Consider the following 26,604-nt stretch of genomic DNA (forward strand, 5'->3'; position numbering starts at 1 on the left):
CCACATGAGAGATCAGGGGCTGGAGTAACTTCACGATAATGTGCCTTGACTGAGGTTTTCTGTTGTCTATGGACAACAAGCAAGTTACAGTGAATGAGGATGAACTGGACAGAGGGGCAGAGCTCCTGGGGGTGATTATTTGCGGGGGTGAAGTTTTAGACTGTGTGTCAAGCTGTGGAGACTGCGTCTTGAGCTTCCCTACCTTTCCTTCCTCCAGACAAGGACGAATGCTCAAAGGATAATGGCGGCTGCCAGCACGAGTGCGTCAACACTTTTGGGAGTTACACATGTCAGTGCCGCAGCGGCTTCATGCTTCATGAGAACAAGCATGATTGCAAGGAAGGTGAGTGACCTTTAACCCCCAGCGCACCCATGAGATGGAGCAGGGCACTGAGAGCTCCAACTTGCCTATCCCAAGGTGGGAGTGTTGCACTGGAAGATTCATGGTACTGCTCTTCCTGGGTGGGCAATATCCCAACAGTTTTAATTCACAGAGTGAGAATTGGCACCATCTGGCTTCTGAATGAAGGGACAAAATGTTTAAACCTGTGAGTCTTCAGCAAAGTTCAGTCAGCAGAGGATAGTTGCAGGGTACGAATGGTTTCTGCCTACTGCAAGGTATGGCGACCATGGGCTTGCTCACATGCATTGACCCACACCATTCGCAAAGAGCAGGTATTTTCCAAAGCAGAGTCTCTGCTGCCAGTCACTATTGTAACAGGCAAGCCTGCAAGCTGGACTGTTTCCCAGTCACTCATTCCGAGGGTGTCGTGTTCATGCAATTGGAAGCAGTTCAGAGGAAATTCACTAGACTGATTCCTGAAACATAGGGCTTGTCATATCAGGAAAGGTTGAGCAGATTGGGGCTGCGTTCACTGGAGTTTGAAAGCTATGATACAATTGAAATGTATAAAATTGTGAGGGGGTTTGAGGAGGTATACACTGAAAATATGGTTCCCCTCTTGGGAAACCTTGAACTAGAGAGCGCAGTTTCAAAGGGGGTCTTCCAATGAAGATGAAAATGTTCTTTTCTCGGAGGGTGTCATTGTTTGGAATTCTGTTTCCCGGAGTGGAGAGGTAGGGTCTTTAGCTAGACTCCAGACTGTTTACCAGATTCCAGACTGACAAGAGAGTCAAGGGGGCCAGATGGGACTGTGAAGTTAAGGCCATGATCTTATTGAATGACAGAGCAGGCTCAAGGTGACTTCTCCTGTTTCTTGATCTTATGATTTAATTTTCTTGTGACTGCAGCTGGATGTGAACACAAGATCAACAGCGTTTCGGGCACCATCACCAGCCCCAACTGGCCCAATAAGTACACCAGTCGAAAGGAGTGTACCTGGGAGATCACGACCACACCTGGGCATCGAGTTAAACTGGTAAGGAATACTCCTCATCATGGGGGTGCATCCAAGATTGGCGTAAAATCACAAACCCTATTCACTGTCATCATTATTAAGGGACCAGATTGGAATGCTGCATAGTCACAAATGACTCACTATTTTGGTCCAGTTCCATTTTGGAAGCTCTGGAGAGTCACCAGAGGCCTATTTAGCCTATCAAGCCTATACTGGCCCTTTGAAAGGTCTTCCTAATCGTCCCACTTGACAGACTCTTTCCCCATTCTTCTTTTCACTTGTGTATCCATTTTCATTTTGAAGGTTATTGTCGAATCTCCTTCCACCCTGCTTTCAGGCACTGGCTTCCAGAATTGCACGAACTGTAACGTTGAATTAAAACAAAGCTCCTTGTCTCACTATCTTTTAATGTCAAATTGTCTTTAATCTCTGCCCCCACCCCGGTTACCAACCCTCACGCCTTCAGAAGCAGCTTGAGAATTGTTGAAAAACAAACAACATGCTGCCACAACTTTTCCTCTTGCACTCATCGGTACACAACGCCAAACCTCAAGGAAATGACATTTTATACTGCATGAGAAGATTGTGCTGATTGGTTGGCAGGTCGGTTTCTCTTTGGGTTTGAATCAGCAATACTGAGGTTCTGTCTTATCAGGCGCCCAAATGGAAATGCTTTGTCCAGATTTACTTTTATCCAAATTCTTTATCGTTTTCAACATCCCCGTCACCTTCTGCCCTCTGAGAAATTACTTGTCTATGGAGCCTTGAAACTTGGAATTTTCACCCTTGGGCAACATGCAGTTCTTTGCTTTTTTTTAAGGCATTCAATGAGTTGGATATTGAACAGCATCAGGAATGTGCTTATGATCACTTGGAGCTTTACGATGGCAAAGACTCGAAAGCGAAGGTTATTGGCCGATTCTGCGGCAGTAAGAAGCCAGAGCCCCTCATCTCCACCTTCAACAAGATGTTCATCAAATTCTTCTCTGACAACTCTGTACAGAAAAAAGGCTTTGAAGCTGCTCACACCTCAGGTAAGAAACATCTGCTATTACCAAACGTATCTCTCCAATTTGAATTGTGATTTGGAGCCAAACCAGTGCGCAGACAATTCTGTTCATTCATTTGAACTGCTTTGGAAAGTGATGGTAAATGGAATTACTGAGGGGCGTTATTACATGCTGTTCACTGTGTCTTTCCTGCTTCACCCATTCAGGTAGGTTGCAGTCTTGAAATTACACATTTAACAATATCCTCCCAGGCGAAACATGACAAATCAGCTGAGAAAAGGGGCTTACCTTATCACAAACGTAGCCACAGTGAGAAGGACGTCAGTCAGCAAAGGCTTAATTTCTGGGCACGCATCCAGATTTAAGCAGTGCAGTTGACTTTTCTGCAAGCACTTGTACTGGTCCTGCAGCGATTCGGAGCTGTGCAAAGCAGTAAAACATCAGCAACTCCATTGGGATGGCACGGAGTCAGAACTGATGAATCATGAGGAAGGCTAAGCTGGGCTCCCAATGCTGGTTGCTATCCATCGACCTTTGGTGTGAGTCTGTAGGTTGGGGGAGGGCGAGGTCTGATTCCACACACACTCCAGCCCTGCAATCCAGTAACATTGCTGGCAACCTGCAGCTAGCCTAGTGCATGGATAGTCATCTGGTCAAAATACCAGAGGACTGCCACAGCATCATACCCCATCAACAACTGGTTGCAGAGGTAATGTGGGGGAATGGAGCAGATTGGAATAGTGTACTAAGAACTGCTCTTATGCATGAAAAACTTGATAGCCTTAAGCAGCAAAGGTACTTAATGACACTGAGTAGAATAATGTGATGTCAGTTGTGTAATGCAAGGAAGGCTGTTGTTCATTTCATTGCATTGAGGTCCCATCGACTTTCTACCCAGGGCTTTCTGCCCTGAAAGGCAAGCAAGGCATTGCATAAGGATCTCAAATGTAAGACGGCACCTCTGACACAGCAGCAATATGTTGGTTCCAGTCTTATAAATCGTCCTCCATGGACAATGAGCCCTCCCCACTCCCAGCCTCCTGTCAGAGAGGAGAAATGCAACCCATTGAGACAAGAACTGTAGATGGAAGGAAGGTGAACACACAGCCCTGACTGGGGAATGTAGTCCAAGCGAGGGAGGATCTCGTGCTGGCTAGTGAAAGAAAATATCAGACTATAAATAGTGCGATGGCATTGAGCAAGTGATACAGTTGAGAAAGGACTAAACTACCTCAGGAAACTTCTATCCAGAGATCAGTGTTACACCCCATGTTTTATTCTGCAGAATGTGGGGGCAAGCTGAAGGCCGAAGTGAAAACCAAGGACCTGTACTCTCACGCGCAGTTTGGCGATAACAATTATCCTGGAGGAGCTGATTGCCAGTGGGTGATCCGGGCTGAGGAAGGCTACGGGGTTGAGCTGATATTTCAGACCTTCGAGATCGAGGAGGAGGCTGACTGTGGTTACGATTACATGGAGTTGTTTGATGGCTCAGATGACACTGCTCCAAGGCTGGGCAGGTTCTGTGGCTCCGGGGTAAGAGCTCGTAATGTCCATTCAGCGATTTCCCGAGACCTTCTGGTTCAGTGAAACCACCCCAGTTTAGCACGGACTTGCCAACTGTCCTAATAATGAGAAACTAGGGCCCAGATGCAGCAAGACCTGGGCAACATTCAGACTTGGGCAAATAACTGGCAAGCTATATTTGTGCCACACAAGTGGCAAGACCACCTCCACTGAGTGGGTCCAACCTTGTGATGCTGAACAATGTCCCATCGCCAAATCCCCCCACCTGTGGAAGGAATGGCAGAACCTTTTTCCTTGCTTCCTCGCATTCTGATGTCAGTCTCAGTGCAGCCCGCTTCACATCTTCTTTTTCTGCTCCAAGCTGTTCTTCTCAAGTCCCCACCCCTTGCCCCAGCACTTAAAATTCCATACAGCGCCTCTGGGAGGTGTATGCATGCAATGGGTGGGAGGTTTGTCACCCAACATGTCATCCATTAGTGCGTCTCTGAGCAGAGAGCAGGGAAAACCGTATGTTATGCACGTACCCATGTGTGTGCATTTGTCTACAAATATTCATTTGCTCATACCACCCACAGCACATCAAAATGTGAGGTAAGGGCATAGGTCAGAGTTCGCAGATACATGTACCAGCACGTATACTGTGAAGCAACCTGATGGATGAGGCAGAGAAAGCTTGCACTTATCCCTGTTTGTGTCGCTGGTGTTTCATGGACACAGGCCTATCCCCAGAGATAGGATTGGCCTGACTGGGAGACTCTCCCACTGCAATCATCTGCCGTAAATTTTTCGGAAAGATTGATAGGTCGATAATTAACTTGTCTGGCCATGTTATGAACACAAGCCCAGTGGCCATTTAAGTCCTGCAGTGGGCCTCAAACTCAGAGCTTCTACCTCATAAATGGAGACACTACACTCTGCGCCACAAGATCAATGTTTGCCTGCTAATATCCCACTGCAGCAGCTGGTGAAATTTCAATCCATTTACTACATCCTGAATGGAAAATTAGTTTCGGTAATGTCATTTTTGCAAACACTCATCTGGTTCACTAATGTCCTTGAGGGAAGGAAATCTGCCGTCCTTACCCAGCCTCGCCTCCATATGACTCCAGACCCACAGCGATGTGGTTGACTCTCAACTGCTGCATGAAATGGCCCCAGCAAAGCGCTCTGTTCAAAGGCGGTTAGGGACAGGCAGCAAATAGCCCTAACATCCCCATAAAAGAATGAAGGAAACAAATTACCCACATGCTTGAACAGAGTGAGAGCCAGCAGTGACAGTGCAGCAGGCTTACTCAGCCTCCCAGCCAACTGAGTTTATGGCCCACGTGGAGCAATAAATTGCTGAGACTCCCAACTGGGGTTCCAGTGATCTTCACCTGCCTTCCTTTAACTTACCAGGTAGGTTAAAGGAGGAACAATGGAGACAGCAGCAACGTTGAGTGAAGAGAACAGTAAGAGTCGGAGGGGTTGTAGGCACACTTACAGATCAGCAGTAGCCCTCTATTGACGGGTCAACATTTTTTGTTGCAGCCTCCTGAGGAAATTTATTCTGCTGGGGATTCGATCATGATTCGCTTCCACACAGACGACACCATCAACAAGAAGGGGTTCCACGCACGTTACACCAGCACCAAGTTCCAAGACACTCTTCACTTGAGGAAATGATCTGAACCCTGGGCGAACTGAGGGACTTGGGAATTTGCAACTTTCTTTTTTGTTAATTGTACTGTAAAATTCTCCCACGAGGAACATAGCCATTTCCAAAATTTCAGCACTTTAAATGAAAAAAAAACGGCTGAAATGACTCGTTTGTATTATGATATGTGATGCTTCAAGTGCAGCGAATGACTGGGAATCGCCAAGCGACCCAGTATTGCAGTGTTTTCAAACATAAAAAGGACTCAGTGTTGTGAGAGATTCCTTTCGGGAAGATGACCGAAGCTGTGGTATGATCCCCTTTTCACGGACGTACATAGCTTTCTTTCAAACAGCACGAAAGACGGATCAGTGCAGCTGCCCTCTGTACTGGTCCCTGGACTTCTGTGAAACCCCTGTCTCTCTCTCTCTCTCTCTGTCTCTCATGCTGACATTCAATGGATGTCACTTGACCGCAACCATGAGCCACAAAGTGGCTTGCCATTGGCCTGCCACACCGAAGGGTACTGGGCTGTCAAGGGAGGTGTCAACCTGTGACCAGGCACTTCCAGGGGTCCTCTGCTGAGCCAATGCTGTCTAACCTTGTGTGTCTCCTGGCCAGAGCCACCGCTGGCAGAGGATGAGGAGTCGGCGAGCTGCCTGCTCTTTCTCCATTGGTCAGTAGTGTTTAGCATTGGTGGGGGGAGGGAGGGAAACCTCTACAGTGAAAGGTTGGGGGGAGTAGTGTGGAAGACATTTTCACTGCCTCCTCAATAAAATACAGTAGCATAAAACAATTCCTGAAGCTTGAAGTTTATATTCAGGTGCTGGCCTCCACAAGATTTCACAGACAGGGCTGCGATCTCCTCGATTCAGTCTGTGGGGATTGTGAGGAAAAATATCAGTGAAGCAGCATTTACTGCAAGAGCTGCAAGTTGATTTACTCAAGTTGCTGATTTTAACCGTTCAACATTGGTTTTGACATCCCTGAGATCACCATGAGCATTACCTTCTACCACGCCGAACCTTGGATGGGGATCGCCTGCCTGAGATCGTTTGGGGCAGTGCATTGGCAGACAGTGGACTGGAAAGCTGCGATTCGGCTTGGTTTGGTGTGGTCAGATGGTGGGGTGGTGAGGTGTAAAGGTGCACCAGGTGATCGTGCCGAGTTTTGTCCGATAAGCTTTGGAAGTTCATTCTTTAAAGCCCCAATAAAAATAAATGCTGCAGCTTCTTTTTTTTTGCATTTGTCCGCTGTTTTGTCATCTTGTCTTTGCTGTAGACTGGTCTGGGCTTCAGAGTGGGCAAGAGGCGATGCCCACTCCGAAGCATTTGAAGTGTTGTCGTTGTTGTCGTTAGCACAGCAACAAAGTTTGCACACAGCGAGCTCCCGCAGAAAGAGTACCAGAATGGTCTTTTTTCTGTAGTGTTGATTGCGAGATGAATATTGACCAGCACACTGGGAAGATAACCCCTGCTGTTGTTTGAAATAATGCCATGACCTCCTTTGTATTTGCCCAAACCCCAGATGGGGCCGTTTTAATGTCCAAATAGCAATGCAGATTGACCAGTCGATCAGTTCAAAATATTAACTGCGCAGTGTTCACTTCAGCATAATCACTGTGCAAGATCCACCGGTCTTAAGGTGCTCCTGTTACGTGGTTGTTTAGCACATCATGTGACCCTGGACGTCCCCAGCTGATTTTGTTTCAAAGGTGGAATGTTTGCTTTTTATTTCTGTCTCTTGTAGCACTGTTTTAAATAGAGATGTCAGCAGGGTATATGTTGAAATGTGAACATGCAATTTTACCCAATGGAACAAGAGCACCAGCTTCTGACAGGGCTGAATGTAGTGCCAAAGGTTGTGACAGCCCCAGGTAAGGTTCCTGTAGCTCCATCCAGTTTTCTATCAAGATTCCAGCTCATTGCATTGCAAACCCATCTTTGTCTTCTCCGGTCTCCATTGAATTTTCCTGGATTGAAGTTTATGCTAATCTAGGCAGAATTCAGTACAAATAGAGGCAGAATCACCTCCTCCTGTGATGTAGACCTTGTGGCTCTTAAAGACCTGAATTAAACCTTCACTTGTCCTCCCCTAGAAATTCCACGGCCAGACTCAGCATCAGCATCATCCACTTGGATTTATAAAAGCACACCCTTATCTGTACATGCCAAATTGCTCCTGAAAATAGCACTGGGCACCCAGTCTACCTTCTCTTCCTTCACCATCCATCTCTCACTGGCCTTGCCTGCCTTTTGATGGTCACACACTGAATTGCATTACTAGCCACTGCACTAAGTCCCTTGTAGTAAGCACACCATCCGCTATTACTTTCCAATCGTGCCCCAATCCAAATCTAAGACTTGGCCACTGATCCCATGGCCTCATGACTTGCACACCTGACGACGCTGTGGAGCATCGACAAGTGCCTTTACAGGTTGGAGGCAGCAGACATACATTGCCTGAGATGCTGGAGCTTTAATCATGTACAAAACCAAGCCAAAGCGAACTTTTCGCTGCCAAGTGAACGCTGAGGAATAATCCCTTCAACATTGTGCCCAGAGTTGCCTCATTTTGTACTATCGCAGCACAGTGGCTCGGCTTTGCGCTGTGGGTGGAGGCACTTCTCTGAGTTTGAATGGTTGTGAAAAATTAATTATGTTTCACTTGAGACTGGTTGACTCCAAATATAGCAGCTGCTGAAATTGAAGGGGGAAGACCAAAGAATGTTTTGGAGCGTTTCCACTTTGATAATGTGTCTGAAAGTCTCTGTTGGCCAAAACACGAGTCTTGTTGGGATTTAATTAGATTTGACTCCTAATTAACAATGTTCAGATGTCTCATTGGCTTTTTTAATGAAATGTTTCACTTACAGTTATTTCCCAAAGTAAATCTCCTCAGGTATAAATTCCCAGTCAAAGCTACCTTATTCATATCACATTGTATAAAAATCACAATATGATTAGGCAGGGTCCACTGAGATTTATGCCACAGACAATTGTTTCTCCCTCTGCTCTATTAAAATGTTCCAAAGTTTTGAACACCTCTGTCAGGTAGTCCCTTGCACTTCTTTGTTCTAAGGAGAATGATCCCAGTTTCTCCAGACTGTTCACATAACCTAAGTCTCTGCTTCTTGGTACTACACTTGTCAATCTCCTCCACTGTGTTGGCAAGCAGTGGGAGAAGGTTTGACCTATCAGATCACAAGGCTCATTGTCTCATTTGAGGGGGTCTTCTCCTAGCTCCTTCCAGGCCTGTTGACATCCAGAGTTGGCCTGTACCTTCAACTGTTTAACATAGTGGCTCTCAGAGTTGACTAGACCGTGCTCTCAACCGGGTAGATCCCTCCTGAAGACCGGTATTGAGAACTAAGCACAGCATCACAGGCCCAGGTGTGGAGGGAGCAGTTCGATGGAAGGGGTCTGGATGCAAAGAGGTTGAGGTCAGAAGAGGATGTTACAAGTGCGGGGTAGAAGTGAGAAAAATGACCAGCACTTAGACACGGGGCCTTTGCTGAAGCTTTTATTGAATTTAAACTTTGCGTGCAGCACAAGCTTTGCTCTGCTTGGTAATATTAGCTTGCATAGAAACACATAACACAAATTGCAACAGGCAGACAGATTCACCTGAACACAGCATTAAATTTTCTTTTCATGCACAACGGAGCTGGCTAACATGAAAGACTGTTTGAAGCAAAACATTTTGCAGATTTGTGAAAGCTGCCTGTCACTCCTTCGCCTCAATATGGCGCAGTCACTTTGACACTTAAACACTGAACAGACGTCTCTGCCTTCACTGGACCATCCTGAACTCCCTATGCAGTCTGTGCAAAAAGCAGCTTTAGCTCCATCAAGGTCCTCATGTTTAAGATTTAGCCTCAGGATAGGATGGGATGTGTGATTAGGTTCGTAAAACGATGCTACGGAATGTGGGTGTTGCTGGCGAGACCAGCATTTGATGCTCGTCCCTAATTGCCCTTTGAGAAGGTGGTGGTGAACTGCCTTCTTGAACCACTGCAGTCCCTCTGTTGCAGGGATACCCACACAGTGCTGTTAGGGCGAGAGTTCCAGGATCTTGACTCAATGACAGTGAAAGAACAGCGATACATTTCCGAGGATGGTGTGTAACTTGGAGGGGAATTTGTTTATGGTGTAGTTCCTGTGTGTCTGCTGACTAGGTAGAAGAAAGTGTGAGTTTGGAAGGTGCTTTCGAAGGAGAGTTGGTGATTTGTTGCATTGTACCTTGCAGAGGGCACACACTGCTGCCAATGAGCTTCGGTAGTGGAGGGATTGGATGTTTGTGAATGTGGTGTTAATCAAGCGGGCTGCTTTGTCCTGGATGATGGTGAACTTCTCAAGTGTTGTTGGGGCGAGACTCATCCAGGCAAGTGGGGAGTACTTTAAAGTGATTGTTGACCCAGGGTTTTAAAACTATTTCAGGAGGGTCTTTGGAATTCAGATTGCCAACTCTGATTGGACATACTGCTTGTCATATGGTTCCTGTTGTCACAACCCAACCCAATCCAACCCAACTCCATCTTTGCTCTATCCTCTCAGTGCTGTGCCTTTTCAGTGCCAATGGATGATTCTAAGTTTATGTCAAGCAGACTCACTTCCTCATCACCCATGCCTTTATATGGTTAATAGGCCTAAGTGTTTCAGGTCTTCATTTTTGAAAACCACACATTTTTTTGAATGTCCCAAAGTTTCTTTTCCTTCCAATTTTGTTCACAGGGTGACCTTGAATTTAGCCTTTAATCCCTGGACTTTCTGGGATGATCCTGGAGCGTAGATGACCTCTGTTGGGAGCAGATCCTATAATGTCACCTGCTACTTAGGCAAAATGTGTCTCCGGACTTTGTTAACATATTTTTGTGCTTCATGAGATTTTTGTCCAACCAGCAACTTTTATGCCTTCACCATGTCGAAGTTAATATTCAAAGCACCACCTTCCACTCTGTCGCATTCTTTCCTTGAGTCTCATACCTTCCCTTCGTCATTCCAAAGGCTGGAATACCTAGACTTCCTATCATCCCATCATTGATTCCTGATTTCTCATCTCACCTGCTGGTTCTCAATGACTGTTACTTTGTGGAGGAGGTCAGTCATAAAATTCTAATCCTTGTCTTTGAATTCAACTCCCCCTCCCCCTCCCCGCCTTGGCTTCCTTCCTCCACTATCCCTCCAGCCCCACAACCCTTGGGAATCTCATTTCCAGCCTCCCATCATTTCCTTTGGTTCACCATTGGCTGCTGTGCTTTCAGCTGCCTGGGCCTTGAGCTTTGGCATTCTATCCCCCTACTCCACTGCACCTCTCTGCCTTGCTCCCCTTCTGTAAGGTAGCTCTTTGATGGAGATTTTGTTCACCGGTCATGGTTGTGGAATGCTACAGTGCAGGAGATGACCATTCGATCCATCGTCAGATCTCCTCCTCTAAGTCTGCACTCATCTCTCACATTCCACGGTGCTCCTGTGGGGCAAGTTACAACTATTGATCAATGAACCAGGTGGACTCAAACCCCACACTGAGGCTTGAACAATTTTCATCGAGTGATAACTGGGCCAGCCCTTACATGACAAGGTCCAGCCTTGTAGCCAAGCCCAATGCAAGACGTTGCGGGACTCTGAGTGTGGGAATATAATCCCATGAGGAAGAGAGTGCAAAGAGGATATGTATGGAATTCAGTCACACCACTGGGCTGAGCAATAGCTTCCTTCCTGACTCTGGGTTCAGAGAGTGAGCAGAGGCACGGAACAGGGAGGAGATGCTGGAAGTCAGGAAGCAGAAACCGGGCAGTGACTGAGCAGGTGAGGGAGAATGTGTGGAGTCACAGCTGTCAGGTGTAGGGGTACTGGAGGATATGAGAGTGAATTGTTGGAATGAGGACTGGGGGAGAGATATACACAGACAGGATGCTTATACTTGTGTAGTCGATAATGTGGAGAGTGGGAGATGGTGAACAGCAGAAAAATATAAATACTTGCATTTGTATAGCACCTGTCATGATCATTGAACTTTCCAAAGCGCTGTTGAACCCATGAAGTAGCTTTTGAAGTGTGGTAACTGTTGTTATGTGGGAAGCACATTGCGAGCTAGCACAAACAGCAATATGATGATGATCAGATAACAAGATCTGTTTCTGCTGCTGGTGGCTGAAAGATAAACATTGGCCAGGACCAAGGATTAATTATTGGGCGGGATACCAGGAATGGTGCACTTGGGGGTGCACAGAAAATGTGAGTTGCCAAAGGGTGCACAAGGTCGCAACAGGAGGTTTGATCAGCCACCACTTTCAACCTAAAAATGTTGCTCTGGGACGAAGTTCTGTGTGCATCCAGTTGTGACCACCAGATGGCAGTGTCTGACTAATCCTGAAAATTAACCACAATCTTCACTGTTTGTCTGGAAACCTCTGGTATTAATCGCCCCGACCTCCCATTCAAATTTGTTCTGTCACAGTAAAAGCGATAGAATTCTGTCTGTCACTTTCTACAGTTCATTGACTTGGCCTCCTGGGCTATTCCCAGTTTGATACGAGATTGAGGTTGGCCCTTTGACTTTCCAGCTGCTGGTCAATGTGCTGGGTCCACTGGGGTGACCCAAAACTTGAGTTGCCCTTCCTTTCAGCCCTGGCCAGTGGGTATTTGATGCAAATGATTGCAGTAATCAGGCAGATTCATTTAATGTACGTAATAATGATGTGAGAGACTGCCCTTTGCTGAAGGATTTAATTGAGATGATTGAGGGAGTCAATAGAGAGAAACTGCCCTTTGAAGGCAGGACGTGTCAATCTAGAACAAGGGGTAAACCTTTAAAACTAAACCTGCGGCATTGTACTGTTTAAGGTCAAGAAGTGTGTCTTGAATACAAAGAGAAGCTTAAATCTGGGACTTTATGCTAAAAGTACATTGAGGCTCGGGCTCAGTTGAAAATTTTGAAACTGACGTTGATGGTTATTTGTCAGTCAAGATTATTAAAGAGCTCGGAACATAAGGGAATAACTAGAGTTAGGATTCAGACTAGGAATGGGCAAATTGAATGGTAGAACAGGTTCGAAGGGCTGAATGGCCTCCTCCAGTTCCTGTGTTCCTCAGAGTGGTCGCATGTTGAGGTGCCCTTTCTGTCAGGTTGCTACATTTTGCTAGCGGGAGGGGCAGTGGGGTATGAACGGGAATAGGAAAGTTAATCTCCTGATGCACCAACGATGGCGGTGGGGGAAATGGGACAGTGTGTGAAGTCAGCTGGGCATTTCACAAATTGTGCGTCATTTTTGAATTATTGAGCATACTGCTATTGTAAAAACATCAGAGGTGTTCTTGTTCGAGGGGCTCTTGTTTGAGGGAGGCAGCTGGGTGGAAACAGGAACTCACATGAAGAATGCTCCAGGACTGCCTGCAATGGAGAGTTGACAGGGAGATGGGCAGAGATTTTCCCACTGGGACTAACTGGTGTTGGGAGATGTTTCAGATCCAGCCCTGGGCCAATACAACTCCCGGTAAACAATCAAGTCTCTCTGATCTTCCGTACGTAAATCAACGGAAAACCAGGAGACAAGCTGTGCGTTTCGGTCAAATAGGTTGAGGTGGGTCTTCACTACATTGTGCTCATCACATTGAAAGTGGCAATGCCTGGGATGTTTGATCAAATCACTTTAAAAGTTCGCGAGAAGAGCAGGATGTTGCAGAGAGAGGGGAGTTGTGGGGGGCACATTCAGTAGTGGGATACATTGTGCTATCTGCATTGTGCTCAAGTGAATGGGCTGACCACCCTGTGCCAATGCCAGGGCACCTCAAGTGTTCTGTGCTGCGTGGTTGCTGTAAGACTGGGTGTCCAGACATACAGGACAGAGGTGGGCCCATGTGTTAATGGGAGAATGTCCATGTCTGGTAGATCAGCACTGTCTGGATGTGGAAGCTTCAGTGCCCCTCTCCACTACCTATTTTGTCTCTGGATGATTGTTGGTACGTCTGATCCCCTGTTGTCCCCATGACCGTTTCCCCTATGGGTTATAAGGAATTACAGAATACTTCGGGGTGGCAGAGGTAGGGGTTGGGGGCGGGGAGGGGTGGGGGGTGAAGATTATTTCAATTGCTGAACATCTCCCTCCTCGCCCCCCCCCCGCAAAAAAAAAGACTGTTTTATTCACAGTGGCTCTGACGCTGGTTTAGCCACCTCTCCCCTCCCTTCGCCCACATTTACCCCCACCCCTCACCGCCCGCCCTCCCCCTTCCCCTTCCCCTCCCGTCGCTGACTCTAACGTCCGACGCTGATGTTGCAGGTCTTGCAACTGGGGTCCTTCTTGGCATTAGCGGTGGAGAGGCTCATAAGCTGGTGGCCGCCGATCTCACCGAGGGTGCCCAGGGACAGGCTGAGCGGCTGGGTGTAAATCAGTTCCAAGATGAGGTCCTGGGCGTGGTGGAAGACCAGCCGGCCTTCAGGGTCCTGGGTGCAGGTCAGGAAGGGGTTGTTTGCGCTGTCCAGCAGAGGGAGCCGTTCGCGGCAGAACAGGTCGCCGGCGGAACCCTTGGGTGCCAGCACCAGGATGACGTAGTGGTAGGCGGTATACATGCAATAGAGATCAGCAAAGTACAGGTTAGTGCCGGGATTGAAGAGCTTCTCGGCATCCACTCGGAACCGCAGCCGACCATATGGTGAGTCCATCTGCGGCTCGCCAGTGTTGAACTCGGTGTTGCAGCTGAAGAAGACTCCATACAGCGTGCCGTTCACTGGCGAGCCGTGGCTGCCGCTGCTGTCCTTCAGGTAGGGCTGCATGACCCCGTTGTGGTGCGTCCTGAAATGAAAGAGACTCCAAGTGAGGTGGCAGCTCCCCTCCCCACCCCACCCTGAACCTTCCCCACCTCGCCACAACAGGAACTTGGAACAGAAATTGGAGAATAGGTCATCACTGAAATGCCCCCCATCAAACACTCCACAGGACAGGGACAGCACAGGTTTAGATAGAGAGTAAAGCACTCTGTACCCTGTCCCCCATCAAACACTCCACAGGACAGGGACAGCATAGGTTTAGATACAGAGTAAAGCTCTCTGTACCCTGTCCCCCATCAAACACTCCCAGGACAGGGACAGCACGGGGTTAGATACAGAGTAAAGCTGCCTCTACCTTGTCCCCATCAAACACTCCCAGGACAGGGACAGCATAGGGTTAGATACAGAGTAAAGCTCTCTCTACACTGTCCCCCATCAAACACTCCCAGGACAGGGACAGCATGGGGTTAGATACAGGATAACGACTTACCACTGGGCATTCTGCCCACATGAAGGCAGCAGAAATTTTGGGACATTAATTCATGGCTACAACAACATTAACCTTTTAAATGGTGTCTTTAACATAATAAATTAAATGAAAATTGACACTGTCTAAATTGGGAAATTCTGTGAATTAGGATATTTAATCAGTTGACAGAATATCTTTTTGCAGGGTTTCATGTCATGTTCAGTTTGATCATGTTGCTGTGAGGCAGGACCATGATCAAACTAAATTTGTCATTGTGTCACATGAAGAGAATGGGGTTCAAATGTTTGACAGCTTGTTAAAAAGGTCATCATTTAAATGATGAAAGAGAGGCAGAGTGATGGAAAGGTATAGAGTGGGAATTCTGGAGCTTCAGTCCGAGAAGTGATTCAAATGAGGGAGAGTGAAGAGGCTGGAAGTGGAGGAGTGAAGAGATCGAGGAGGGTGGTGGGACTGAGAAGGGGATTCCATATCTGGGAAGGGAGAAGAAAACAATGATGAGCATTTTACTTTGAGCTGTATGTGTCTGGGAACCAGGGCCCAGGACAGGAGAGAGGTCCTTGGGACCCCCATAACCAGGGCCTGGAGTCCCAAAGGGCCCACTATGGCCAGGTACTGGTGGGGTTGCTGTGCTTCGGTCAGGAGCAGTTCACGATTTCTATTCCTGACCCTGCAAGGAGCCTGTGTAAATCACCAACTACAGGACTGATAGATGATTGGGACTTGATGCAAGTTGGGACAGGAATGGCAGATTTTATATGATTGTATCAGTCACAAGTCCTGCCAAGAGATTATTGAAACATTTCACTCCCGCTGGCACAGAGGAAGGTTTCTGCAGCAGATGGACACGGGCAGGCAAAGTTACAGAGATGGTGACAGCAGGGCTGCGTTCGGAGGTGTGAGTCCAAAAGACGTAGGGAGGAAACATACCTTATGTATTCAAAATATTCCTCGTGATGGTTCCGATAGAAGACTGAGAATCTCAGCATCCGTCCCGCAATCGCTTCCGCCTTCTCCAACAATTGTTTCAAATGGGCAGTAGAATAATCTGGGAAATACATTCACAGGACATGAGCTGGATCGTGCAATGCCATTTACAGGTTATCTCTCTGACTGTGTCAGTACTGTATTCTCAGGATATCTCTGCAAAGTTATCTGCAGAATATATCCCAGAGTGTTCACATTCGCCCGCTGTCTCTTTGAGACTGTCGGTGTTTCTAGAATATCTTTGGCACAGGATTAATATTCGCAATATGTCTCTGGGACTGTGTTAATATTTATAGATGATCATTGTTAGTATTCATTGTATTTCAGGGGGAGTATTAATATTTACAGAATATCACCATTATTGTTCACAGACATTTCAGGGGAAAGTCAGTGTTGACAAGATATAATTCAGTCCTAATATTCACAGGGTATTTCAGAAGCTGTGTTAATATTTACAGAATAGAACTCAGTATTAATATTTGTCATAAAGTAATACAGCAAAGAAGTAGGTCCTTCAGCCCACCATGTCTGTGCTGACCAACCAACACCAAATTATGCTCATCCCATTTACCTGCATTGTCCAAAGCCTGCGAGGCCTTCGTATTTTAAGTGCTCTTTCTGAAATGCTGCAGAAGTGCCTGCCACCTCCACCTTCTCAGGTCCTGTATTTCATATTTCTACCACTCCTCAGATTGCTCAAACCACTCATTCCTCACCTTAAGTTTATGCCCTCTGGTATAAGACATATCTGTCACAGGAAAATGATTCTCACATTCTCTAGCTGTGCCTCTCATAATCCTGTATACCTCAATCAGATCGTCCTTCAGCCTTCTTTGCTCCCGGGAAAACAAACCAGCCTATCTGAGACTTGAACATTCTAACTAAGACTTTCATCCCAGGCAACATTCTGGTGAATCTCCTCTGTACCCCCTCCAGTGCAATCATGTCCTTCCAATAGTGTGGTGACCAGAACTGTACGCACAGTATTTCATCTATGGCCGGACCAATGTTTTGTAAGGTTGTCACAAGGATACCTTGCTCCGATATTCTATGTCTTAGCTAATTAAGGCAAGTCTTCTTCACCAGCCTATCTACCTGTGCTGACACCTTCAGGGATCTGTGAACCTGTGCGCCAAGGGCCCTTTGTTCCTCTGCATTCCCTAGGGGTCTACTACTCAGTCTGCATATCCTTCTATTATTGGATCTCCAAAAATACATCACCTTGTACCTATCAGGATTAAATTCCATCTGCATTACTCTGCCCAATTTACCAGCTGATCGATATCAGACTGCAACCTGAGACCATCCTCACTGTCAAAAACACCACCAACTTTTTCTGTATCTGCAGACTTACTAATTCTACTTTCTGCGTTCACAACCCAGCTATTAATGTACATAACAAATAGCAAGGGTCCCAGCACTGATCCCTGTGATACATTGCTTGTCACAAAATCACAAAAAAGAACCCTCCACCATCACCTTTTGCCTTTTATTTGTAAGTCAGTTTTGGATCCAGTTTGCCAACTTGCTTTGGATCCCACAGGCTCTTACCATTTGGACCAGCCTTCCATGTGAGATTTTGGCAATGGCCTGATTGAACCACATCAATTATACTTCCCTCATCAATATATGTTGCCACCTTTTCAAAAAAATTCAAATTAAACAGGATCTTCAAGTCTGTGCTGACTATCCTTGATCAATCCCTGCCTTTTCATTGATTCATCCATTCCCTCAGAATGTTTTCAAATAATTTTCCTACCACTGACATCAGGCTAACAGATCTGTAATTACCTGACCTGTTCCTCCTGCCCTTCTTAAACAAAGGAACCACATTCGCTATCCTGTAGTCATTTAGCACTTCACCTCTGGCCAGGAAAGTATTAAATATCTCAGCTGTGACCTCCCTTGCCTCCCATTATAATCTGAGATACATCTCATCATTGGACTAGGAATTTATGCACCCCTGCGTCCGCTAACACATCTAACTTCTTCTCCTTATTAATCTTAACATGCTCTAGAACTTCACCATCCCAACTGAAATCTCCAACCAAAAAAATCTTTCTCCTTTGTGAATACAGATGTGAAATATTAATTTAAGAACTCACCTTAAGATTGTCCCTTTGATCTCTCAAAGGCTCCACTTTTACCCAGGTAATCCACTTGCTTTCAGTATACTTATAAAATACCTTGGGGTTTTCTTTAATCCCATCTGCAAAAGATATTTCATGGCCCCTCTTTGTCCTCCTAACTTTTTAAAGCATTTCCTTACACACCCAATACTGCTGAAGGGCCTCCCTATTTTTAATATTCTGAACTGAACATGTGCTTCCTTCTTTTCCTTATCAAACTCTTGTTGTCCCTTGACATTCGGGGTTCCCTGGACCTGCTTTCCTTGCCCTTTACTCTTAGAGGAACATGCTGGCCCGAAACTCTCAGTATACTATTTTAAAAGACTCCCACTTTTCAATTGTAGTCTTACCTTTAAGTAGCTGCACCCAATTTATACTTCCAGATCTTGTCTATTGATATTGAAATTGGCCTTCCCCCAATTTAGACACTTAACTTCTGCACTATCCTTATCCCTTTCCATAATGACTTTGATGTCATTTGAAGAGTTATGGTCACTATCCCCAAACTGTTCACCCACTGACACTTAAACCACTTGATCAGCTTCATTCCCTTAGGTTATGTCCAGCTCTGTCCCATCTCCAATTGGACTATCTATGTCCTGGCACAAAAAACTTTTTTGGATCCTCTGAAAAAATTCTACCACGTCGAAGCCTTTTACACTAAGGCAACTCCATTTACTATTAACCAAGTTGAAATCCTGACTAAAATAACCCTATTTCTCTCACACCTCTTTGTGATTTGCCTGCTTATCTGCTCTTCTATCACATTCTGACTATTGGGAGGCCTGAAGTATAATCCAGTAAAGAGGTCAACTTTTTTTTTGTCTTTCTAAACTCTACTCAGATGGCCTAATTTGAAAGGCTTTATAAGGCATCCTCCTTCATCACTGCAGTGATCATCCCCTTTATCAACAATGCAATGCCCCCAGCTCTCTTATATCCCCAAATCGAGCAGGCCTGAATGTTAAACTGACAGTCCTGCCCTGCCTTCAACCACGTCTCAGTGATTGCAACAATATCATATTCCCATGTCCTGATCGATGAACTAAGTTTATCCTCTTTATCAGTCAGGCTGCTTGCATAAGAATTTATACTTAGCGAGCTTTGAGAAGATTTGTAGCTCAGGTTGAGGTTTTGGATGTAGGTTTGCTCGCTGAGCTGAAAGGTTCATTTCCAGACATTTCATTACCCGACTCGGTAACATCTTCAGTGGGCCTCCGGCAAAGCAATGCTGAAAATTCCTGCTTACTATTTATATGTTTGGGTTTTTTTGGGTTGGTGATGTTATTTCCTGTGGCGAAGTCACTTCCTGTTCCTTTTCTCGGGGCGGGGGGGGGGGTGGTGGTGTGGTAGATGGGGTCTAATTCTATGTGTTTGTTGAGAGAGTTCCGGTTGGAATGCCACGCAAAAGTATTCCCAGAAATGGCATTCCAACCAGAACTCTCTCAACAAACACATCGTGTTGGACCCCATCTACTATCCCCTGAGAAAAGGAACAGGAAGTGACTTCATCACAGGAAATAACATCACTACAGGGAATGACATCACCAACTCAAAGAAACCCAAACATATAAATGGTAAGCAGGAATTTTCAACATTGCTTTGCCTGAGGCCCACTGAAGGTGTTACCTAGTAGGGTAATGAAACGTCTGAAAATGAACCTTCCAGTTCAGCGAGCAAACCTACATCCAAACGAATTTATATAATTGAGCCTTATCCTACCAATGTATTCTCCAGCAGCTGAACTGTCCCAGCATTCCTTATTTATCTGATAGGACTTTGCTCCTGACTTTACATCTACTCTGTGCCCTATTCCCCCGCCAAATTACTTTATAACCTCCTCATCAACGATATTGGTCTATTCCTGTACAAGTGCAACCCACACAGCTTGGCCAGGTGCCATGTACATCGGAAACTGTCTTAGTGATGCAAAAATCTAAAGCCCTTCCTCTGACACCATCCCTTTAGCCTTCCCCCAATTTAGAAATATCTTCTCATACCTGTACTCAGCAGCGCATGGCTGTGGAAGTAATCTGGAGATTACAACTTTGGTAATCTTCCTGTTTAATTTCTGTTACAGGACCTCATTTCTTTATCTTCCCATGTTGTTAGTACCAACGTGTGCTGGCTGTTGCCACTCTAAAACATCCCTAACTCTGGCAACAGGGAGGCAACACACCATTCAAGAGTTTGGGAGCGGGCTAATATTTACAAAACATAACTCAGTTTTAATGTTCATTGGGTATTTTGGGAGGAGGGTTAATGTTTACAGAATATAACCCTTAACATTCACAAGATATTTCAGGGGAAATGTTAATAATTACAAAATATTAGCTAGCATTAATATTTACAAAATAATGCTCTGCACATATTCATAGTATATTTCAGGGAAAAGTACTGATACTTACAGAATATTACTCACAGAATATTTCAGGGGATAGTTTTAATATTTTCAGAATGTAACTCAGTGTTAATATTCCAAGGACTTCAGGAGTAGTGTTAACATTTACAGAATATCACTCACCATTAATTTTCACTGGTTACATCAGTGGGGAGTGTTAATATTTACTGAAAGTAATTATTAATGTTTACAGTATATGCCAAGTTCAATGCCAAGAGCAGGCAACTAAAGCTGCACTTGCTGTTGTCACCCAAATCCCATTAAATAATAAATGAAACTCTGTAAGGAAACCGGTTGGTGTCTGATTTCATGTGCTCACCTCCAGTGCAGAACTCCACAACCTCACTCCAGTCAGACACAAGGTATTCTCCGTCGCTCTGCTTGATGGCAACCTGGACCGCGACGCTGTACTCTGTGCGGGGGCTCAGGAACCAATGTCCTCGCACTGTCATCGGTAGTGCCACAGCTTTGGCCACCAGTTTGGTAGGGACATCCTGAATAACCAAGAACATCAGAATAACCTTCGCTGATTTAGTGCCCCTGCATACTGGAAGAATCCATGTCTATACATGCAGGACCTAATGAGTGGTGCGATTTTGGCCTGAATACCTAGACAGCTGGAGTACAAATGGTTGCAACTCTTGCTTGTTCAGCTTCTTTGATCAACCCTGTGTGGGGTATAGGACATCTCCCCTTTGCAGAATATCTTGTAACCGGAGGAGATATATTGCCTGTTCACCATAATGTTATCAGTGCCGGGAGGGCAAAATGTTTCAGGCTGTTGGCGGAGAAGATTGAGAAGGAAAATGTTTAAAGTGGGAGACGAGAGTGAAAGCAGTCCAAGTGGCACAGTGGATAGCTACACTGGGATATGGGCCAACAGAAGCCCGGAGTTTGGCTCCCACCCATGGACTTAAGAGCCAAGGATGCTGCATTGATAGTGCAGCCAGGCAGGTTGAGGATCAACATGTTTCAGTGGCAGGCACACAGAGACATTCCTGATTTCAAAAGACAACAGTAAACCATTGCTGTACTTTGCTGGATGTAAACATGGATCAACATAGAGGTCCCCAGTTGCCAGTGTGCTGTCTGGGAATGGTAATTGTACACAGAGAGAGGGTTGCAGGGTAATCTTATCAAGGGGGTTGAAATGACAAATTAGTTTTCAAGTTGTGCTATATCTTTTAATGAGGTAAGCCCAGAACAAAGGGGAAAATAAACTGAAAATTGGATCTAGAGTTTTCGGGTGGCATTGTCAAGAAGCACTTCATCACACCATAAGGTGTTTAAAATTAGGGACAAAAAGAGAAATTGCTGGAGAAACTCAATGGGTCTGACAGCATCTTTAGAGAGAAAGCAGTGTTAACATTTCGAGTCCAGCGACCCTTCTTCAGAACAATAGTTAGGAAAAGGTGATGTACGTGCTGAAGACAGGGAACAGGGGAAAGGAATGAGTGAATAGTCTGAGTTACTATTGCTACTGAAGAAGGGTCACTGGACTCACAGTCATAGAGTTGTATAGTGGAGAAACAGATCCTTCAGCCTGACCAGATATCCTAACCTAATCTCATCCCATTTGCCAGGATTTGACCCAAATCCTTCTGAACCCTTCCCTTTCATATACTCATCCAGATGCCTTTTATATGTAATTAGACCAGCCTCCACCACTTCCTCTGGCAGCTCATTCATGACACGCACCACCCTCTGCGTGAAAACGTTGCCCCTCGGGTCCCTTTTAAATCTTTCCCTTCTCATCCTAAACCTCTACCCTCTAATTTTGGTCTCCCCTACCATGGGGAAAAAGTCCTTGAGGGGCACGGATACAGTGTATAGTCATGATTTTATAAACCTCTAATAAGGTCACCTCTCAGCTACCGATGCTCCAGGGGAAACAGCCCCAGCCTGTTCAGCCTCTCCCTGTAGCTCAAACCCTCCAACCCTGGCAACATCCTTGTAAAGGGTTCAAGTTTCATAACATCTTTCTTACAGGAGGGACACTGGATTCTCTTTTCTCTCCATAGATGCTTCCAAACTTGCTGAGTTTCTCCAGAAATTTGTTTTTGCTGCAGATTTCCAGTGACTGCAGTTCTTTGCTTTGATTAAAATCTGGAGTGCTGTCCTCTAAAAATACTTCGGATGCTGAAGTTTGTGGAAAAGAAACTGCCGTGAACATTCAAGTGGTTTTCCCTTGGCTTCATTTGCAATGTGTAAAATACAGAATCACATTTTACATTGTGATGATCCAATCTTTCAAAATCGTCTCTGTCCCCCTGACCTCCCCAACCTTTTGGTCAAAGTTCTTCTTCATTTGTGATTTCGACAAATCATGGAACCATTTCGCCTTGTTGCAGTGCGTGACACTACTAAGTGCACCGACCAGATATAGCTTTGCTTAATGAGGTCCAGGCGAAGAAGCAGGGAGCCTGTCACTGACCCGTGAAGGACTATATGATCAGTTCAGTATGTGGAGGTGTCTCAGCCAAGAGACTTTGAATTCCAATTAAGCTCAGCAGAGCGTATCTTACATTACAGCCTGAACTTCGTTTTCTGTAGGATAATGGCTTCTTCACAGCCTTCATTACTGCAGTTAAATGAGCGCTCAACTGCTTGTGACGGGTGTGCTGGCTCTATCTGAACCAACAGCTTGGTGTCTGCACAGGAAAACAATGATCAACACAGGGAACAGTGTTATAATGTCATCGCCTTTGCAGTTTTCTGGTTAGGTGTAAGCTTTATTCTTTACTACAATGCAGACTGGTTCACTGTAGCCTGTCAAAGAAGGAAATCTGCCATCCATACCCAGTCTGGCCTACACGTAACTCACAGACCCACTGCAATGTAGTTAATTCTTCACCTGTCCTCTGAAATGACTGAGCAAAGCACTCGGTTCAAAGGCATTTAAGGGTGGAAATGCACATTGGCCTTGCCAGCTAAACTCATATTCCACAATAGATTAAAGGGACTAATTGTATGTTTCCACTCTCTGTTTCAAATTTTTGCTACTTGATCTTTCTCCAGTCACATCCAATACAAGCCAGGCCCAAGTTCCTGCCTAATGCCCAATCATCACCAAGCCATAATAAGCAGAGTCCTAGAATAAATATAAGTATTGTGTACAAAAACAGGTAGAGTAGCTGATTCTTTACAAAGTTCTAGTTAGGCTTGAACTAGAGAACCGAGTCCAGTTCCGGTCACCATACTTAAGAAAGGATGTGAGAGTGTGGAAGGAGATTGACCAGAATGGTTCCTGGGGTGGGGAATTTTAGCAACAAAGTTAGGTTCGAGAAGCTGGGGTTGATCCACTCAGGAAGAGGAGATTGAGGAGTCAAGGAGTTTTGATAGGGATGAACAAGATTATGGCAGGCTTAGGTAAAGTAGTCAAAGGAAAGCTGTTCCCATTAGCTGATGGCACAAGGACTGGGTTGATTGTGAAGAAAGAGAGATTTAAACTATTTGGCAATTAATACACGCCAAATGGGAGCCAGAATTGTTTTAGACACTGGATGGTAATGAACTGGAACTCACTGCTTACCAGAATGGTGAAAGCAGAGGAGATGAATGATTTCAAAAGAAATTTGGACAGGTGATTGAGAGGCAAAAATAACCATCAGAGCTTCAGGGGTAGAATGGGACTGACAGGATTGAAAATTAAAAACCTTCAAATATCGTTCCTGATATTGTTCCTCCTTGCAGATGTTGGCAGTCCTGGGTATTCCAACATTTTCTGCTTTGGTTTTGTCACTGAAGATGCAGTGAGGTGTGACATTGGTGAGTGTTTGAGTCCAAGAAATCATTGGACATGCATTTTTAATGGACTTCCACCTTCAATTCATCTTCATTCAGTTTTGTCACAAGCAGCAATATTCTCAGTTTGCCTTTGCTGTTGTCCTCAGGACAAGTGGTCATCAGACGGACAAGGTAGTTTTAGAGTCTACAAAGGGAAATAAATTAAGCAAGCGGGGGAAATTTTTGTGAGGAGAGTACACTGCAATGTACATTTGTCTACTTCAGCAAAAAGAATGGAAGGACGGTCTTTGAGTGGACAGCAACTCTGAATTCTACAGAACACAGGAATCTGGACATCTTGGTACATGAATCACAAAACAGGTTTGTATAGAGATGCAGCAAGTGATTAAGAAGGCAAATGCATGTATTGTGAAGGGAATAGAGTCTCAATGAGTGAGAGGGCAAAGATATGAAAGGGACCTAAGGGACAACGTTTTCACACAGAGGGTGGTACATGTATGAAATGAGCTGCCAGAGGAAGTGGTGGAGGCTGGTACAATTGCAACATTTGAAAGGCATTTGGATGGGTATATGAATAGGAAGGGTTTGGAGGGGGATGGGCCGGGTGCTGGCAGGTGAGACTAGATTGGGTTGGGATATCTGGTCAGCATGGACGGGTTGGACCGAAGGGTCTGTTTCCATGCTGTACATCTGTATAACTCTATAAGTGTTGCTACCTATAGTACAGGGTCCAGTGTCTGCATTGGGAATGTACAGCTTTGGTCTCAGGAACAATGCATAGAAGGTTCATTTAACTGGCCCCCAGGTTGTTGGGGTTGTGGGGATGGGGGCGCAAAATGGTTTGTTTTAAAGGTTGGACAAGCTGGGCAAATGAGAGGCAATTGTACTAAGCATGGAAGATCGTGAGGGGAATTGACAAGAAAGAAACTGAGACAATGTTTTCCCATGTGAGATAGTGACAGCTTATCAATGGTGGGTGTGGGGTGCAGGGTGTAGCGATTGTCTCCAATCAAGAACAGAGATGAGGAGAAATGCTTTTCTGTCAGAAGATTGTACGTATTGGGAAGTCTCTTCCTCAGAGAATGGTAAAAGCGTGAACATTGAATACTTTAAAGTCCGAGGTAGATAGATTCTTGATTAACTAAGAGGTTAATAGGTCTCACAGGGTAGTTGGAAATGTGAAATTGAGGCCACAGTCAGACCATTCATGATCTTAGTGACCGTGGAGCAGGTTCGGGGAGCCAAATGGCCTTAATCTTGCTCCTAATTCTTAAACTGTGATATCCATATAAAGCAGGTGCACTGTAAATTTAATACATGCTCATGAATTATGAATTTGGAAATCAAGAATTCAACAATCATCGTTTCTGCCTCGTTCATTGTGTCAGCTGTGGCTCAGTTGGTAGACCTCTTGCCTCTGAGTCACATGGCTGTGCACTTGAATCGCAGTGCAGGACCTGAGTGTGGATATCAAGGTTATTGCTGCAGTCTGATACAAACTGCAGCCCTGGCTGCCTTCTCGGGCGGAGATATAAAATCTCATTGCATTAAATCAAAGTCAAGCAGGTATTTTGTCTCAAATTTATCCTTCCACCAACATCACAGAAAAGAGACCCTGTGTGATTGCGATGATAGCAAATATTCATATACTCCTGAGTGTGAGGACATTGAATGTGAGGGAATTGTGAACTGTTACCTCTGTTCATATCTATCAGATACAGTAATAATCTGAGGCTAGATTCTGCCAGGAATTCAGCTATGTATGATGGTTTCCAAGGCAACAGATGCTTGTGGAGCCCTTTTTTTGTAAAATTGGAATGTAGGTTGAAGCAAGAGAGGGGAGAAATAAAACAAATTAGCGATCAGAAATGACAAGGCTTTGATATCCTTCGCGACCTCAGTATTTTTCACAAGTCAGGATTTTATAAAGATGCAAAGCATCCAGCTTTTAAATATAGGCACTAAATGCATCAGTAGAAGAAATGGTGCCTGTGATAAGCCAATACGGGGAGCACAAGGGGCATGTGTACAGTGTAACAGCACACTGCTGTTCGTGCAAACTGTCATGTATCAGTAGCCAGGAATGAGTTGTAGACCAGAATCCATTTGAGGGTACAATGTGGTTTATAGAGAGAATAACAGATATTTGGGAGTAATTGGCAGACTGGATTCAAATTGAGGGATTCAGATGGTTTATATATAGAATAACAGAAACCCAGGAACGAATTACAGGTTGCAAACAAATTGAGGGGTCCTGGTTGGTTTATGTACAGAATAACAGATACTTGGGAGTGAGCTACAGATGGGAAAGGAATCAAAGGTTTCTGGTTGGTTTATATGGAGAATGAGCTGAAAATGTTTGCTGGTCAAAGCACAGCAGGTCAGGCAGCATCCAAGGGACAGGAAATTCGACGTTTCGGGCCAGAGCCCTATATGGCAGTGAATTATAGACTGGAATTTAATGAAGTGTTCGGGTTGTTAATATATAGAATAATAGACAACCAGACTAAGTGAGAAACAGGAAATCTAATTCAGGGGTCGAGGTAGTTTACATGT

General features: G+C 45.2%; 2 protein-coding genes across 2 annotated transcripts in view; one reads left to right on the plus strand and one right to left on the minus strand.

Annotated features, from left to right (window-relative positions):
• The window catches only part of LOC132837035 (bone morphogenetic protein 1-like), a 132,016-nt gene extending 125,252 nt beyond the window's left edge, over nt 1–6,764 (plus strand). The window contains exons 17-21 of the mRNA XM_060856689.1: nt 218–343; nt 1,252–1,379; nt 2,179–2,392; nt 3,654–3,904; nt 5,426–6,764. Coding sequence (XP_060712672.1) covers nt 218–343; nt 1,252–1,379; nt 2,179–2,392; nt 3,654–3,904; nt 5,426–5,560 — 854 coding nt within the window. The 3' untranslated portion in view covers nt 5,561–6,764. The remainder of the gene's footprint in view (nt 1–217; nt 344–1,251; nt 1,380–2,178; nt 2,393–3,653; nt 3,905–5,425) is intronic.
• A 7,020-nt stretch (nt 6,765–13,784) lies between these two features.
• Nucleotides 13,785–26,604, minus strand: part of LOC132836950 (phytanoyl-CoA hydroxylase-interacting protein-like) — a 52,676-nt gene continuing 39,856 nt past the window's right edge. The window contains exons 3-5 of the mRNA XM_060856537.1: nt 20,621–20,795; nt 15,715–15,832; nt 13,785–14,322 (exon numbers count right to left, since the gene is read on the minus strand). Coding sequence (XP_060712520.1) covers nt 13,785–14,322; nt 15,715–15,832; nt 20,621–20,795 — 831 coding nt within the window. The remainder of the gene's footprint in view (nt 14,323–15,714; nt 15,833–20,620; nt 20,796–26,604) is intronic.

This window comes from Hemiscyllium ocellatum, chromosome 48 (assembly GCF_020745735.1).
Source record: "Hemiscyllium ocellatum isolate sHemOce1 chromosome 48, sHemOce1.pat.X.cur, whole genome shotgun sequence".
NCBI classification, from domain to species: Eukaryota; Metazoa; Chordata; class Chondrichthyes; order Orectolobiformes; family Hemiscylliidae; genus Hemiscyllium; species Hemiscyllium ocellatum.